Source organism: Pleurodeles waltl, chromosome 3_1 (assembly GCF_031143425.1).
Source record: "Pleurodeles waltl isolate 20211129_DDA chromosome 3_1, aPleWal1.hap1.20221129, whole genome shotgun sequence".
Lineage (NCBI taxonomy): Eukaryota > Metazoa > Chordata > Amphibia > Caudata > Salamandridae > Pleurodeles > Pleurodeles waltl.
This window is the reverse complement of record NC_090440.1, coordinates 238,456,849-238,476,001: the sequence shown is the minus strand read 5'-3', so window position 1 is coordinate 238,476,001 and position 19,153 is coordinate 238,456,849. Positions and strand designations below refer to the sequence as shown.

The following is a 19,153-nucleotide window of genomic DNA, read 5'->3' as shown; positions in this document are numbered from 1 at the left end:
CCTGTTGCCCCGTGGTGTGATCGCAACACAGCAAAGTTGATGCCTCATGCCTTGACCTGCTGGATTTATCGACCTTCTGGATTGTAAGGGATGGACGTCGCATCTCCTCCCTTACACCAGTAGGGAACCAATACCTCTCCTTCTCAATGGCAGTAACGAACCAACACCACACGGGCTCCAACGACGCCTCACCTCCCTGACTCGGTGCAACGTCTTTGTTTCATCGTTTACCAAAGGTACTGTGTCTGGGATTTGTGCGCCTCCGTAACCGGCCTGCGTTCCAATGCGGGTAGTGCTGGACTGTTAGGAATGACTCTGTCAACGATGTTGTGATAGTCCTAGCTGGAGCTATTCTGTTTCTAAGCGTTTGAGATTTAAACTTTAAAAATGTGTATTTTTGCTTGTGTATATTGGATTTTTGTCCTTATTTCTTTGTTTTATTCAGATAAATATTGGCTATTTTTTTTAAACTGGTGTGGAGTCCTTTCGTAGTGTTTTAAGTGTGTGTGTGTATATACCTGTGTGTGTACACACAAAGGCTTTACACGTTACCTCTGAGATAAGCCTGACTGCTCATACCAAGCAACCAAAGGGGTGAGCAGAGGTTATCTTAGTTGTGTGACTCCCTTACCCTGACTAGAGTGAGGGTCCCTACTTGGACAGGGTGCAAACCACTGCCAACTAGAGACACCATTTCTAACACAGACTCACTAGTCGACAAGAGTCTTCTGTCCATGCCCTAAGACATATAGATTAATTGATGGTGGCAGAGTGATGTTTTTCTGATTGATAATACTAAGCGTTTGATTTTTTTTTTTTCTGCTTAGGTGTTTACAGGCTCCACTCAAGTAAAGTTTTGCTTGAATATACTTTCCAGTCTCTGCGCTGATATCCGTGTGTCTCATGTCTATCCTTTATGTGTAGTGGCAGGACACAACGGTTATTGTGATGTTGCATAAACTACGACTCTGATGACGCTCTACAAGGTTTTCTCTCCCACCCACAGGTGAAATTGGGTCAGTACACCAACACTGAATGTGAAAGACAGGTTATTGTAACCCCGCAGAATCCCACCCAATACATTGTTGAAATGGAGCATTGCTTTTGGGTTAATAATAGTCCCTAAACTGGGATCTTGGGCACTGTTAATCCAGAAAAAAGTATTTCGCTCTTTACTATATCACACACACAACTGATACTAGAAGAATAAACATTTTTAACTAAAAGCATTTATTGCAGCAGGGGAAACCTGTTTCCTAGCACATCTAAGATTACCACACAGAATATCATAAAAAATTTCAGTTAGGCATATTGTGAACAATGAGAATAAAATAAGCATTTTTAACATAGGTTTTAAATGGCATTTTAACTGTGTTTTCGCTAACACCCTAAAACCTACTTCTATGCACTACATTAAGAGAGCATTAAAAGTTGAACTTTCAGTCTGGACTTTCTTAGGCGAAGCAATGCACTACATCCCTTGTTGACCGCATAAGCTGTAGTTATCAGAGAGGCGTGAAGACACTTCCTCCGAATGGGGAAAAAACATGCAGCTGCAGCATCCTTTCTCCTGGACTCAGGTCGTTATCTGCATCAGGTGCGATGTAGCATTTTCTGGGTCCGCTGGCACCAGGCAAGACCATCACTGGCAATATCATGTGTGATAGTCTGGACAAAGGACCTTTCGTGACAAGTGATCAAGTGGCACCCCTTTTATGCCATCTCTTATCAAGGATTGGAATTTTGGACATTATTTCCGGTATTTCTGACACAGATCATTTGCATCAAGGTGTGTGTCCCAGACATCTCCTGGTTATCATATCGGGTAGATGGATGCCAATTCGGACTGCACCGCTTTGACTGTTAGTTTGTATTTGCTTTTATTTGATCTTGACAATGTAGTGATAGAAAGATAAGGTCAGACGAATTCTGCAACAGTGTCCAACATGACAATGATTATGCAGAAATAAACAAGATGGAGACTTGATTTGCCTTAAATGGAGTCGGGCCAACCCAGTATGGAGTCAGGCGTTATGGGCTTTACATCGGTGAGTGCATTGTTGCAGAGACCAATGGGATCCATTTTGGATGGTCCTGGCAAACAACGCAGAAAATGGAAGCAGTGTTACAGCCTCCCCTGACTTCCGACAGTACATTGTTGTAATGTAGAAGGGTGCAGCCTTAAAAACTAAAGTATTAGAGGATTGAGATGGGGTTGATTTGCAAACGGCAGCAGTGACCTCTGTTAGCAAGAGTCTTGATTGTTGTCCTTCCCTGTTACCCAATGAGTACTGCAATTGGTCGTTGGTAAGTGTAGAAGATGGCTATCTTTTGCGCAGAGGGAATGTTCTAGGCAGGGCCTGCCCATTTCTCTCCCCCAGAAGGTTTCTTCAGGAATTACTGTATTTGCTCTGCAGAAGAAACACTTTCTTAAGGGAAGTGCTTCAAACTGGTTTCTGAACATTGAAAGTATGCTACATCCTTCCTGGAAAATGATTATAATACTTAAAAAAAAATTATAAATCATCGGCAGACCCTGCTGTCTTCTCCAACTACAGCTCAATTTTTATTCCTTCCAGCGTTTCTGAAAATATTGGATAAGATGTTCAGTTGCCAAATATCTCACTACCTCGAACAGCTACTTCATTCCTTGCAGTCTAGGTTTCATTAGAGAACAAGCACTGAAACAGGCATGCTTGAGGTCGCTGAACTAATTAAAAAGTATCCAGTTCAAGGCCAGAGCATTGTCTTGATTTTATTATATTTTTCAGCGTTGTTTGATACAGTAACCTACTAGATCCTGCTTCACAGGTTGGCTGAAGCTGGGATATGCGAAACTGCCCTCCAGTGGCTAGAGTTGTTTCCCCTCAATATAGGTCAGTCTGTCTGCATTGGCAATTTCCATTCCAACAAGAAGGGTTTGTGTTTCAAAGTGCTGTAGGGATGCTCCCTCAGCCTGACGTTTTAATATCTGCATGGCCCCGCTGGGTTGAATCAGCAAGTCATTAGTCATCTCGTATGCTGATGACGTTAGGCTTATCTTCTCCCTAGACAACGATGATAATACCATTAAACTAGCTTTTAATGAGTGTCTTGTTTCAGTTGTGGATTGGATGAACAGAAGAAGACTTAAATGCAACACAGAAACAACTGAAATTTTACTGTTAGACCGGAACCAAGAAGATTGGACTAAGAATTGGTGGCCAACGGAATTGGGTGAGCACCCTGCCCCATGCCCTGTGGTAAGAAATCTCTGTGTGACATTTGATAGTGAGTTTTCCTTTCGTCTGACGATTCACTCAATAGTAGACTCCTGTTTTTCCCTTCTTAAATCTCTAAGGAAGACACGTTTTGCTCCCAAGTGAGACCAGGGGAAATATCGCTCATGCCACAATTATATCGCAGATTGATTGCTCCAGTGCTCTTGATTTGTGGCTGCAGCAGAATCCAACAAATAGATTACACGTTGTTCAACATGCGGTTGTGCTCCTTATTCTAGACTTGCGCAGAAGAGTGTCTATCTCTGGACAGCTAAAGCACTGTCTGCCACTAAAGAAAGAGATTATTTTTAAAACTCTGCTGTTGGCCCACAGAGCGTATTATGTGTCAGAGCCAAAATATCTGAGTAAGATGCTTGCTCATCATGAAATCATGTGGAGGTCACCTCTTGAAATTTCCTTAAACAAACTGCCTTTGGTGGGTGGGGGTGGGAGGGGTGAGGGGGCGCATTTGTTTGACTTTCTGGCCGTCATAGTCTGGAACAATCTCCAATTAGCCTTGAGACTCGTTGAGAAAGAAGAGACTGGCTCTTGAACTCTTATTGGGTTAGGCATTTTTGTGGTGATTACCATGTTCTATTAACTTCAACTCCAGAACGCCTTCTGGGGCAGCTGTGCCCTTTACAGATGATGATTATTTTTGTTAATGCTGGTATTGTTATTAATATTATTGTTATGTATTAACATTGTTGTTAATATTATTTTCATTGTTTTATTGCTATTACCATCTCTTATGTGATTAACAGTATTATGATTAATAGCACTATTAATTATATTATTAATATTAATGTTATTAATATATATATATTTAAAATCTTTGTTTTCTGTCCTTACACTATTGGATACTGTGCAAGGCTACTCTACTTGTGACATACCATCCCTCCTGGGCCGAACTCTGGGGGTTCTCCCTTGATACTGGCAATTCACCTTCTTGGGCCTTCCTCCAAATTTCATCAACCAGTGTATGGTCTTGGGCTCACAATAGCCGATATTTTGTTACCTGTATTTTGTACACTGTGTGGCATTGAATAGGGTTTAGAATTTGGGTGCATTTAAACAGGTGCCTCTTGCCTGATGAAAAGGTGGCTCTATGAACGAAACCTTTTTAGTGGACAGTGTAGCAAAACTTATATTGTATCAGCTTACAGGAAAGCAACCAGTATACTTGATTGTTATAAACACATAATCCTATGCAGTGATATGTTTTGTGTGTTTAGATATTGCAAACGTCTAGGCATGTTGAAATTTGTTGGTATTTTTAGTGCGTAGTTAGCTAGGGAGCAACAGAGTGCTGAGTAATGGTCAGAGTTGATTAGGAGATTGTTTTTATACCATATTGTTTTTATACTATCAGTTGTATGGTTTAGGTTACAGTACTGCTTTGGTATTTTCTAAATTAGTAAGTAATCTGACAAATAATGTGACCAGTAAAGAGAAATTAATGGTTCATTCCCATTTAAATATGAGTAATCCTCATTAGACGAAGACTAATTTCCCCTCATGGTAGTCCATTTCTACCCAGCCAACCAAGTTGTGGAATTGATGCTCTGGAGTAACGTTTATTATCTAAAACATGATTTAGCAGTCCGTTCGTGTTTGATGCCTTAAAAAAAAAAAAAAAAAAAAAAAAAGCAATTGGCCTTCGAGTAATGAACATTTGTAAGTAGTTGTGATCTTACCAAAGGACAGCACTGAAACAGTGATGACTGTTGTGGTAAAGCCACCATAATACAGATGTGGATAAAAACAAAAAGGGGCACCAAAAGTCAGTTGTCTATCCATTAACCTTTCTCTGAAATTACCTGTAAGCACTCCAAGTGAATCTCTGTGTTACATTTTGACTGCCTCTGTTAGGACGATTAAGAGAACAAAAGCTTAGTATGAGCTGAAGCGAACAACCGCATAAAAAGATGTTGAATGTATGCAGTCAAAGATTGAGTTCTCTGCACCACGGCAAAAAATACCTTAGCACATAGGAAGGTGTGAATTATCCTGAACCTTCTCATCTAGTTACTCAGTGGAGGTTATATAGGTTATTTCCAGTGTTTTTTATTAACCCCATATTAACCACATTGTAGACAGTTTGACTTGATGCAAACAAGTAAGAAACCTATTTTTGCTTACACTGTTGATTCCACTTTCAAAATTTAATTTTCCAAAGTATTCTTTGGATTCCACCTATTTGCTATTTATTTGTAACCCTGGGGTAAGCCAGTCTGGTAAATTCAGCATAATGATTAGTTGCTTTGACTCGTTTATTGTTTCTGAGGTACTTTTTTCTGCTTCTGCCTTTCATTAAGATTACAAATACTCTCCTGTTATCTGATCGTGTAATCCTGCAACTGTTGCGTGTACCAAGAAATTTAGACAGGGGATTCCTTTATAGAGACAAGGTAATCGAGAAAGAGAAGGTGCAAGAAATGATCTGAATTAAACTAATAGGAAAATAGTTTGCTTGCCTCATTATAGTTATGCTTCAAAGGATATTACCGGACAATCTCCCTGGCTATTATATGAGACTTGAGTGTGTTAGAAGGCTTGTGTCATTAAGGGCTTTGGCTAAGCAGTGGAAGGCTATGTGTATCCCTGACATTTTCTCCTCTGTTAAGAGGGAAGAAAACTGCAGAAACCATGGGATGGGACACCATATTTCTTAAACATACCCAGAGAACGGACAAATAGAACCCATAAAGAAATAACAAATGTGTGTTAATAAGTACCTTACCATGGAAAGAGATAGACATATTTCCAAATACTCTTAGCAGACCCATAAGACAGTTATTTTTTTTCCAATTATTGAATGTTTGTTGACATGTTGTCTTACAACAGTGCAGTATTATATGGTTAGTGTGCATTTCCTGCATGAAATTAAAACATTTTGACCTGTTTGTCAACAGATTTTATACATAACGGATCTGGCATGACTATTTAGAATGAATTGGATTAACACTGTTCTAATGTAAACTATGGGTATATGCACTAATAAAACTGATTAGAAAAAATGTGTCATTTTCTAAAAGGTTTAAACATGATTTTTTGAAGTCTTCCAAAAATGGAAAGTGGGTACACTTTTACTAATTTTTCAGATTAGAACTAGGAGTGCAAAGTGATAATTTGCTGATGTGGTGGAAGGTCGCTGTTCTATCTTTACTCCTCACATTTCGTTATCAAACTTGTGGGAAACGATGTTGATTGTAAAACACAACATAATTATTTGTATGCCATCTGTGTGTTTGTGTGCAAAATGTTTACAGGTGCAAAGAAAAGTTAATAGTTTTCGTTTTGATAATTAACCTGTAACTTGTGTTGTTTTGCTTTCAGCTAGAAGATGAGGAACTAGAGGACCAGTTTGAACTTAATGTCCATGTGAAAGACCCTGAAAAAATTGGTGAGTTGAACCTCGATTGGTCTACCACCTAAAGAAACAATTGTTTGGCAAAGTTGACAGGACTTTACTGTGGGGTTAAAAAGGCTATTGTGGGATTCATTTTGTAGTCCATGACATAGTACAAAGAAGCTATGGGTTTGTTTCATCATACTCAAACTCATACTGAACTTTAACTCTGTTTGGATTAAATATTGATTTTCCGAAAACCAAGAACCTAACTGTACAGACTCTAATCTTATTTCATATGAGTGCCCTGGCCTTTTGAATCAGTTTGGTTTTTCCTATTGGAGAAACACTGGAGGTGCTGGGAGGACCCTCCGTTCGGGAGCACCGTATTTACTATTTATTGTTAAAGTAATGTTTTGGTGATATTCTGTTAGCGCCTATCCCTATATTTTTTCCCCCCTTTTCTTCATACTCACATATTTGACTTGGATAGTGTAATATGCCCTATTTAAAGAACAACTATTAACTTTTATTTAACTTAGCTTTTTGTCACACTAGTTAACAATCGTCTACGTACTGGTGTTTACATTTCTACTTTTGATGCTGGGGATGAAGAGCATCTTGCTGAACGGTTTCTGAAAATACCTTTTAATTGAGATTAATAGATTAAGCAAAATTAAACACTGCTATCATCTTCTGTACAGGTGTTCAATCCCAGGAAAGAGAGAGAGAGGAAACCTCATCTTCATTAAAACAACCTATACAGATTGGCTTAATACTTCCTTTTGAGTTGGACACTAAAAGTATATTTGTGTGATGCCAGTCAGCTGTATACGTTTAAGACCCACAGTTTTGCTAATTGTCTTATGTGATCTCATCATCTAAGTTTGATTGTAATTTATATTGGGTATTATTTGCTTCATCGCTAGAGTATCCCACAAATGGCATTGCTAAAATTTTCCAGCAGTTATCCTTGCTGATAAAATTTAAATGTGGGTCTCTTTTCACCATAATCCAAAGGTTAGTCTCTCAAAGCATTAGTGAAGCATATCCTGTGGATGTGTTATTTGACAGACCAGCATTTTTAAAAATTTCATTTAGTACCTCTGTTCAAAACAGTGTAATTTTATGACGGTTCTTCCTATCCCCCAACCACAGATTGTTTTTTCAACATCATTGTCATGTATAGTTATTGTAATACATGCAGTTTCTCACTATAGTCTTTCCTTTTCTTCATTCTGAATTGATTATTTGGTTATTTAAACCCATGAGGTTTAATATGTCTGCTGCCTGTGTGGCTTTGAAAAGCAAATATGTTAGCAGTGCTATTAGTCTGACCTCTCCATGCTCATTTGGCTACTGTATCATCCTTGTACATCACCCAGTGCCTGACCGGTAAATAACTTATTGTCTTGGTGAGTTTTTTTGTATTGATCAAAAGTATATATATATATATATATATATATATATATATATATATATATATATATATATATATGTGTGTGTGTGTGTGTGTGTGTGTGTAAATAATTTTTTTGTTTTGTTTGGGTTGCCATTATCCACTGAGTTTACTAATGTTAAACAGTTGCACTTTCTCAAGCTTTGAAAAGTGTTTCTTGAAAAGGCAATGTTAAATTGCTGTTAAAATGGATAGGGGATTCAAAGTCATAGAAAGGTTAGCTGCCTGTTCACTCTGATAGAATCCCGTATTTGCCATAATATATTTGCGCCCACTCTAAATTGATTGTGACTACATGGGAGCTTTAGGCCTCTTTATGTTACGGATTTTTGTGTGTGTACTTCCATTGTTTTCAACAGCCCCTGGGCGATGTTTAATTTTATTGTCCTAGGGATAGGTTGGCCTGTGTGTCCTTACTCTTATTTAAGTTATAGTGTCTGATCCCAAGAGCATAATATTATGTTGGTTCTTTATTTATTGTGAACCTGTAAAAATTTGATTAGACTTGTTTTTTATTGTGTTCGCTCTCTGTGTACCATGTCCATTTTGCAACAGATCTTGGGTCTGAGCTGTGTTAGTGTCTGGCATTTGTTTTTCTGCTCATGTCATGTTTGTTGGTGTTTTTTTTGTTGTTTTGTTTTCTTAAGGCAGGTATCGGTGTCTTTCAAATGGTCTTTTCCCTCTATCCGTTCTCCTTCATCTCATCCCGTTTGCTTGATTGGTTGGTTAGTGATCGGCCATGAATAGCAATCTATATGAATGTTAGTTATGCCAATTCAGTTCAGTAAAATCCTGCTAATTTCCAATAAAACAATAAGAGTTGTCTTTTATTTATTTAGGGATAGGTCTTGGATTTGTTGCCCAACAGGATGCCTAATGATTGGACTGATACAGTGAGAATTTGTACTTTGGTGTTTACTCTGGTTTTGAAGGTATGTTGCATGTTTTGATATTGTGTGGCTTGTTATGAATGTGTGGTGGATGGTGTTTGTTATTGAGAGGTGTTATTCTTCAATTCATGATGGAATGATGTGATGTTTGCATCAGATGGTGTTGTGTTGTTGGTTGTAGTGAGAAGATGGCATTATGATGAGCAACTGTGGTGTGTATTGCAAAGGGAGAAATGGCCTGATGTGATACGGGTGGGTGGTGTAAAATAGAATGAGTCTTTATGGTATGGTGTGTATTATAGTATGGTGTCATGTATTTTGGTGTATTCTTATGTATTGTGCTAAGATATATAAAATATGGAGTGTATGTGGGGGGCTATGCGGTGTGTTGCACATTACTTTGCACTACCTTATAGGGCGTGTTACACATTCTTGGGAGTAATGCGATCTGGCGTTGTTTATGCTGGTATGGGTTGTATGTGACATTTGATGGGAGGCGTGGAATCGTTGGTGTTTCCATATAGCGATGTATGGTAATCTGTTGTGTGGGAATTATGGTATTGGGCAGAGTGAGTTATAAAGGTGGTAGCAGCTGGTTTCATTTGATGTACTATTAGTTCTGACTTACTTCATGGGTGTAGTGTGATAATTTGAAAAGTGGCTTTTGTGTTACAGTGGATATGATGTGGGAAGGTGTTGTGTGTTATGTATTGTGGTGGTATCTTTGAAGTGTATCATGCTGTTTTATTGAAAGACACTATGAAATGTAATGATGTGTATTTTGGAGGCTTGTTTGCAAACATTCCTCAATTTTGCACTGGGAAGGATGTTGAATGTTGTGTGTTATGGTTAGTATGTTGCAGCAAGGCATTGTAATGTATATTTAGCATAATGTATGTGGGAGTTTGTAACTTGCTGGGAGTTGTGTAGTATGGTCACGTGGTGTAATGATTGCAGTATACAGTTATGTGATTTTAAGGATCTAGTCTGTTCTGATGTAGTATTTCAGGTGGTGTTGAATGTGCTGTTTGCCTTGTGCTTTGGGTGGTCACAGTAAGTACACAGTGGTCTGTATTGTTGTGGGTGTGTTTCATTGTGTAGTAGGACTACGTAGTGTAGTGTGTTGTGAAATTTAATGTGTAACCTGTTGTAATTGATGGTGACAGTGTCTTGACGGTGATGATGGCATGCTGTCTGGAAATGTCATGTTGTCTGGTACCCTTTTAAATTTTGTGCCATTCTGGTGTTTTTTTTTATTTTTTACCTTAGGTTAATATTTGGTAGGTTTATTATTATTGTACGGTGTGGTGGTGATAAGTTGTGATGTGCTATTGTGTATATTGGCTGGAATAGTATACTGAGTTTGGCTTACACTGTCCATGCATTTTAGTCTAGTGGATTAGAAGCCAAACTTTGAGGTATGTCCTTAACTCACAGTTCCTACAAATATAGCAGGACTGTGTATTAGACCAACACTAACTCCACAATATCGGGGCTTACTCCAGTATTGGAACTTTGATAGATTCACATGCTTGAATCATTCCCTGTCGTCGAGATGGGAGCCCCTGGTACGAAGTACACAAGTAGTGTTGAAATATATTAACAAAAGGGCCCTAGGCCTCTTCAATTTAACAGTCTATCAGAGTCATTTTTAGGAAAAGGACCAAACTTGAGCATCCACCAATCAGACGACACCACCCTCTAGAATCCTCCTGAGAGAAGCTCCAGCACCTCAGATTTTCTACTGCACGTCGTGCTAGGGAGTCTCCTCAGAGCTCAGCTCTTTATTCACACCTTTTTGATTAGCTTGAACATATTTTTCTCTGCTAAAAACTTATTTGAACTGATTGGGGTTAACACCTTCACCATGTCTGACAAAGGGAAGAAGGGTTTATTTAGAAGTTGCAAAACTTGTGGTAAGAAGAGACTACATTCTGAAGACCCTCATCAGGATTGTATATACTGCCTCTATCCAGACCACTCAGCTAAAGACTGTAAGGTTTGTCGTACCTTTTCCTCTAAAACTCTTAAGGATAGAGAAGGCAGATTATTGATTTGGCTGCAAAAGCTTAAATACAGGGATAATCCAGTCTCTGACTCTGATAGTGATGACTCTTCAATATCCAAAAAGTCATCAAAAAGGGCGAGATCAGACACAAGATCTTCTTCCCAACAATCGAGAAAAGCCCACAAAAAGACTGCCTCAGGGTCTTACAAGGGCTGCAGCCCCTCTGCTTCACCTCACAAATCTTCCAGGAAAGGGGAGAGAGGTCATGCCAGAGGTTCTGAGAGGCATAAAAAGTCATCATCTGTACCTCCATCTGTGCCTTTCAAAAGGCCTTCATCTACTTCTACAAAAAAAGGTACAGTCGACGACGGACTCCTCGTCGACGAGACAGTCGGTGAGTGCTTTTTCACTGCCAACGACGACTTCCACCCTTCCACCGTCGACGGCAGTTCTGACGACGACATCGTCGACGACGAGTGCCCCACCGTCGACGAGAGCGGCATCGATGACCTCATTGTCGACGAAGATCTACACCTCATCGTTGACAGCGGTTATGATGGTATCTGCTTTACCATCGTCGACGGCCTTGTCGACGGTAGACTCTTCGGTAAGGCTGTCTTAGATCAAAATCTCCATGCGTTCGTCATTGACGACTCCACCATCAACGAAGAGTATGTCTGCGCTGTAGACTAGGGAAAAACAGCATAAAACACAAGAAAGACTTACCCCAAAGCACACCTCACCTAGTAAGGTGACCTCTCTCATACCAGTTCACTTTTAGAGGGGGATGACGACTCTGACGACGAGGGTCCATTTGGGACAGTCCATAGCCCATCTCAATTGAACGTCAAATATCAAGACGAATTTGATTAAACCTATGACCCTCAATTCTATGGAGGAGACCAACAATATCAAGAAGGGGCAAACATTCCAACCTCTCTGCTATCTGACCTCCGAGCAATGCTGGCTGATTACAGCATGCTTTTTCCTCCTCAAGGGGAGCAACCTCCTCCATCGCCCGTCTCCTGGATTACCACTCCACGTCAGAGACCGGCCTCTTTACCTCTAACAAATGTGGCCACGCCGGGTATGACTTTACCTCAGGACACTGACATGTCGGAAGGTGATCACGAAGAAGGGGAGCTCCTTGACACTCATTGAGAGTGGGATGCATACATTATTCCTGCTCCTCCTTCTCCTTCCCAATCAAAGGTGGAGTCCCCTCTAGATGACATCGGAGGATTTCATAATCTCCTGGAAAGAGCAGCTAAGCGTTTCGCTTTGCCAATGCCGTCAAAACAGACAGATTGTTTTCTTTAAGATTTTAAAGAGCCGCTTCAGAAATCTGTACGCTCTATTCCGCTGGTCAGCTACTTATGGGAAGAAGGTCTAAAAGTGATGCAAAATCCTGCTACTGTCACAGCAGTGCTGCCTCGATTGGACAAAAATTACAAGGCATCAGACGATGCCCCAGCATGTCTAATTGGTCATCCTCATCCGGACTCAGTGGACCATCACTACGGACACATCTCTGGAGGGCTGGGGAGCAGTGTTGCAAGATCTTCAAGTAAGTGGCAAGTGGCCACTACAGTTCAGAGTGATGCACATCAGTCTGATAGAGCTCAGAGCAGTTTATCTCGCTTTGCAGGCTTTTCTCCCGAAAATAAGGAGGATCAGACGTAGTAATAAGAACAGTCAACACCACTACGATGCATTACCTCAACAAACGAGGCACGCGATCTCTCACCCTCTCCAAGGAAGCCCAAAGAATTTGGAATTGGGCCTCGTAGCAAGGCATCAGACTCACAGCGGTGCATTTGCTGGGGATAGAGAACAAGATAGCGGACTCGCTCAGCAGGCAAAGATCGAGCTGCCACGAGTGGGAGCTGGACCAGTCCACAGTGGACTACATCTTTTCCCAGTGGGGAACGCCAACGATAGACCTGTTCGCCAACAAGTGAAACTCCAGATGGCAGTACTTCGCAAGCTGGCATCACCAAAAGGGATCTTGGGGGAATGCGTTTTCCATAGTTTGGTCAGACATCTTTGCTTACGCCTTTCCTCCAATTCCATTGATCCCAAGAGTCCTCACGAAGATGAAGGCAGAGCTGTGCATCCTGATATTGATAGCTCCGTACTGGCCTCGCCAACACTGGTTTGCAGAGCTGCTTCTTCTACCAATGAAGCCTCACATTCCATGGAAACCGTCTCCACAGTTACTAACGATGAACAAAGGACAAATATCGCACCCGAATCCTCAGTCGATGCGATTGTCAGCATGGCTCCTGGGCAAAGGGAGTTTGCACATCTGAATACCCTACTGGAATGTAGGGACATTGTGTCCAGAGCTAGAGCGGATAGCACTAATAAGGCTTACTCTTGCAAATGGAAATGATTTTGTTTCTGGTGTCACCAGCGGCAAATTGATCCACTGTCCTCACTGCCAGAACAAATATTGCCATATTTATTGCATTTAGCGCAATCAGACCTGGCGCATTCCTTCCTAAAGGTGCATCTGGCGGCAATAGCATCATACAGGTGCTCAGACTCTTCCCCCTCGCTGTATTCCTCTCGTTTAATCAAACAGTTTTTTAAAGGACTTTTCAGGGTCTTTCCTCCATTCAGACCTCCTCCTCCATCTTGGAACCTGAATATTGTTTTAGCACAGTTGATGAAGTATCCGTTCGAACCGATTCATCGAGCCTCTCTGAAATTCCTTTCTTGGAAGGTTGCTTTACTGGTGGCTCTCACATCAGCCAGACAGGTCAGTGAGGTACAGGCCCTCTCAATACAAGAGCCATGCTTACAGATTAAACAAGACAAACTACTGCTGCGCACAAACCCGCATTTCATCCCGAAGGTCCCTTCGGACTTCCACATTAACGAGCACTTAGTGTTTTAAAACTTTTTTTCCACATCCATCTACTCCTGTGAAAAGAGCATTACACTCCTTAGACGTTAAGAGATGTGTTCAATTCTACTTGGACAGAACGAAGTCCTTTCGCCGCTCTAATCAATTGTTCGTAGTTTACAGTGCACCCAGACAAGGACAACTGCTCTCCAAGCAGAGTATACCCAGATCGATTGCCTCAGCCATTCGATTCTGCCATCAAGCAGCGGGTAAACCTCTGCATTCATCAGTCCGCGCTCATTCTACGCAGGCAGTTTCTTCCTCCGCAGCGCTGTTTGCAGGGGTTTCCTTGCAAGACATTTGCAGAGCAGCAACATGGAAGAGCTGCCATACATTTACAAGACATTACTGCTTGGAAGCACTATCTCAAGGAAAGGTAGCAGTGGGCCAAGCAGTCCTCAGGAACCTCTTCAGGTGAAGGTGAGCCATCTCTTTCATCCCTCCATCCTAGATCAGGTATGCACATTCATTATGTCTCTTATGTTTGGCTACAGGTTCAAAGCTTTTCATGTATTTTTTTTAAAAAAACCAAACAAACAGAACAAGCATTTACAATGCATCGGGTCTCGCGTTTGCTCATGTTAGAACTGATCGCGTTGTAAACTCCTAACCCGACTTTTCACCTATCGGGCAAAAGTGCATTTATGTACATAACCCTAAAAAGTGAAATCAAGTACATAAAGCGCTCGACTTCTGCCAAGCGAGATTGGGCTCGTAAATTAGAGAAAAAAAAAAGTCCACAAGCCCGATGGAAAACAGCGAGCCTCACATGTTTTCTGTACTTGGTCGCTGCGCTGGAGGAGGGCTAGCCACTGGAAAAGGCATGCCATATGCGTGCCTTCGACTAATGAAAGCAAGCGGATTTTATTAGGGAAGCCCACAAACCAATAAAAAAACACTGATGTGAAGTTGACAGGGCTCCGAGCCCTTTTATAAATACAAAAGAGTCTCTCTGCGAAACGCATGCGCGAGCACATGTAACGCAGGCTCGACCCTAAAAAGGGAACAGAGAAAAGTGAAGAGCAGTAAAGATAGGGTTGACAGACGGTAATTTGTTTGAAGTATTCCTTTACAAATATATGCAGGTGTTTTGTGACATACATGGTTACAATGGTACAATGTGCAATTGAAGAGGCCTAGGGCCTTTTTGTTAATATATTTCAACACTACTTGTGTAATTTGTACTGGGGGCTCCCATCTCGACGACGGGAATGATTCAAGCATGTGAATCTATGAAAGATTCCAATACTGGAGAACTATAGTTACAGGTAAGTAACTCATTTTCTTAGTCTACAAGTATCATCAGTAAGTGTTGGTGTGTCTCGGCTTGCTCACAGTACCAGATCTAACCCCCAAACAGACCAGGGAAAGATGTTGGCAACCTCAAACATAACACTCTGATTCCAAAGGAATCCGTGGAAATAGATCTAGCCCTTTCGTTAGTCATTCTGCATGCCCAAAGTAAACACAAAGATACCACAGAGCATTTTCAAACATTTATTGAAATGAACATATTCTTGCACAAAAAGCATGAGCTGTGATTATTAGAAAGTTGACAGGCTACTGTAATCAGCATTGTTAGAATGGTAAACAATATGAACAATTCAAACTATGGTAATTGTTGCTAATGTTTGCTTACTCCTATCTGTATCTAGTACTATACCAGCAAGAGCATATCTGGCGTACCCTCTGCCAGATCAAGTGGAATAGTTTAGCCCCAGACTTTGGTGTTAGATGTCTGGGAGCCAATACAGGTTTTCCTCCTTAGCAGGATGGAGGTCAGAATGAGCAAGGCTGCATCTCAGTCACTGCTTGTAGATGTTCTGTTATAATACCAGCGAGGAAATGCTCCTCTTAATGAGCATTAGCAGGGAAGATGTTTATATAACAAAGCATTGTTCTTCTCACAGTGTGGCTGAGGCGCAGAACGGCTCATTCGTTTGTCTCATTAAAATTAAATGTCTCCTAATGAGCACAGTAAGAAAGCAAAACAATTCCATTGCGTTCTAAAACATACACAATTTTCCCATAAATTTGCTGCTAGAATTGAGAAAAAATTTCCTTTGATCATGGTTTTTGTAAAAGACAGTTTGGTTTCTCTAAAGTCTTTTGGTTTACCTTGGTGAGTATCCCGGAGGGGTTGAATGGGTTAGATTATGCATTCTGTAAAGCATATGCAGATCTAAGGGTATTTCACAAGCCTCTGAGCACTGGTATTTTGCAATCAAGAGATGTAGTTTCACTCATGCCACCACTTAATAGTAAACAAGGATATTAAAATAGTGCAAAAGTGTTTGTCTCTAAAGTCTGCCCCAAAACAAGCAAACTAGCGCACTCAAATGATGCTAGACTTATCCACGGAAGGTTGATGTGGTGTATCTTATGTTGACTAAAACTTTAGTTTAATGGGTGGAAAGGGGGGGGGGGTCATACTTGGAACTAAATCTAGACATGGAAAAGTATTTTTACTTTGTGTCTTGCATATTTTTGACTGAGCTACAAAGACACCTGGAATTTGGTGAATACATAATGAAGTTGGTCCTATTTTTATATGCGGACTCTAAAACTGTGGTAAATGTGAACAGGGACACATCTCTAAAGATAGATTTATAAGGAGGTTGAAGGCAGAACTGTCCTTCACCTCCTCTGTATTATGCATGGGTGACGGAACCACTAGGAGTGATGTTATGGCAGCAAAATGGAATGAGTTACATTTGTTGGAGTCGCTAATGTCTTTGATTGTGCAAGTCGGTCAACTAAATCTAAATGATCACAGAACACACTACTTTGTGCACTATTCATTGGGGGTCAGTGTGGTGATACACTTGCTAATTGTAGAAAGTCTCCAAAATTTGTGCAAAATTAGTGCATTAGAATCTGTAGGAGAAGTTCAGGGCAGCCTTTCATCATAAGCAGCATTCACGAAATACAGTATCAGCTTTTTCCATGCTAATACTACATCCCTTTTGTTCTCCTTGAGCCTTTCCTTATGGTACCAGCCCAGTACTAGTCTTTTATTCCATTGCACGTAACCAGATTAATAAGGGGATCTACAGACCTGTGCTTATATGCCTTGTGCCCACCATTAGAGCTAATTCAAAGAATGTTTAACCTTCTTTCTTCCTTTTAGACTATGGCAAGAGTACTAGGAGTCACACATTCGGCTTCAGAAGCGTTGTTTGACCCAGGGTCCATTGTGGTCTACCTGCTGTCGTTTCCCAGTACCCAGTAATCTTCAGAAAATAAGCTGCAACCACAATACATACGATGCAAACTGAGGTCACATTAGGATGTATTTTAGGCAATCTCTTTGTGGACAGATGTGATATTCTAGAGACTTGTGTGCCTTGCAGGACTGCATCACAGTCACCTTGTGCCCATCTGTGTTTCCGGTCCGTGAGATCAGATATATTCGTAAAGGAGCCTGCATTATATAGGAGAGTGTAACTGTCTTCTTTTTAGTCACTTGTGAACAACAGGCACTCAGTAGTCCACAGTCATCTATTGAAACACATTTGGAAGAGACTGCACAAACCACTTGGCCACCCATTGCAGCTTGCTCCTCAGTAGACAGCAACAGGTTGTTTAGCTCCTTAAATGTTCTCCCAGTTATTCTAAAAGACAAATTAATAAAATGGTGCAGTAAGACTAACATTTGTATTTCCCACAATCAACATTGAAAGTACCTTCCAGAAAGCTATGTTCTATCCAATGGACTTCAACTTTCCACCCCCATTATCCTTTGACGTCCTCAGTGCAGTGGTAAATCTCTATACTCTGGTAGCTGAATGTTCTGGACTCCCATCAGATGCCTGACACCTCAGAGGGGAAGAGGACCAGTGTCTACCCAAGTCTGACCAAAGGGACACCCCGGAGAGTTTCTATGGCGAATCAGAGACAGTTTGGAGGCTTTCTCTTATTTAGGACAATTGAACTGTAAATTTGATATACAACCAAACTTCACCTATGCTCTCACCCCATGCCCAGATCAGGTGGTGGCATGACATAGGTACACTAAGACGTCCACGTAATGAAAAACAACATGTACCACTCAGGATGTACTTTTTCTGCATTAAACAGTGGTACCATTGCTATTGTGAATATTGAAAGTGACATTGCACACTTCTCAGATCACACTCTTGACTCAATAAGAATCAAATATTACCCTACCAGTAAGGACCCTGACCCATGTCTTAACCTGTTCTTGCATTCTCTGCCTTGCCCTCACCTCATGTAATAGCTTGAAGACTTAAGCCCATTTGACTGCATCAAATACATTTTCTAAGGCAGTTGCAAGATTCACAGGATTGGTGGCCAACACCCACACTTTTCAAGCACAAGCAACAGACATCTGATAATGGGGGATGTATGTCAACTAGGTACAAACCCATTCTAGCCCGGATGAACCTGCTTTAGAACCTCCAAGACAACTATTTGTTTAAACATTACTAAAGATCTTGTGGTCCGTGTGCAGTACTAATAATGGTCACCAAGCAAGCATAACAGAGGGTCAGGTGGCATTTGCGCATCAATCACCTCGGATACATGTTCCATAACTTGCAGCCATATCCGTGCCAACGGAGGACATCCCCACATCTTATGAAGGAAAGTTGTGTCATGGTGACCACATTGGGGACACAACTGGCCCACCATCGTGAACAACCTATGTAGATAGTGTGGCATAAGGTAGGTGTGGTGGAGATAAATGAATTAGGTGAACTTTAGCTGAACATAGCGGGACACCTGTTTTACCTGTTTGAGCACCATCTCCCACTGTTCAGTAGTCAGGTCTGTCCCCAGGCATGTGGGGGTTACTCAGCAAAGGATTGCGGTCTGCAGTGCCCCAAATAGCACCATGGCAGCATTACTGCCCACACCGTGTGTCTGGATACACTGCAACCCATGAGGTAGTGCTGGGGCCTCTTGACCCACTGTCCAAGTATTTTTAATCTTCAGAATGAGAGCGTTGAATGCTAGGAATTGGGCAGCTCCCAGTTAGTTAACAGCCTGTAAATCCTGAAAGGAGAGCAGGTCCCCATCATGGTACAAGTCATCCAAGCTAGACACCACCGACCAGGGCACCGGGTCATGCGTCTCCTGTAAAGCCGTCATCCAGGGCCAGAGTGGTAATTGGAGGGTGTACGGCGACATGCCTCATCATGGCTGGATGTTTCTGTTCCAGCAGCACCTTGCGACACATGCCAAACTACTCATTCCCCTGGGCAGGCCCCAGGGCTTCAGCAGCCACTTCAGTAGTGCCACACCACCCAGTT

General features: G+C 41.3%; 1 protein-coding gene across 1 annotated transcript in view; it reads left to right on the top strand.

Annotated features, from left to right (window-relative positions):
• SNX1 (sorting nexin 1) overlaps positions 1-19,153 on the top strand; it is a 470,987-nt gene that overhangs the window by 107,201 nt on the left and 344,633 nt on the right. The window contains exon 4 of the mRNA XM_069222309.1: positions 6,600-6,666. Within this exon, the coding sequence (XP_069078410.1) occupies positions 6,600-6,666 (67 nt within the window). The remainder of the gene's footprint in view (positions 1-6,599; positions 6,667-19,153) is intronic.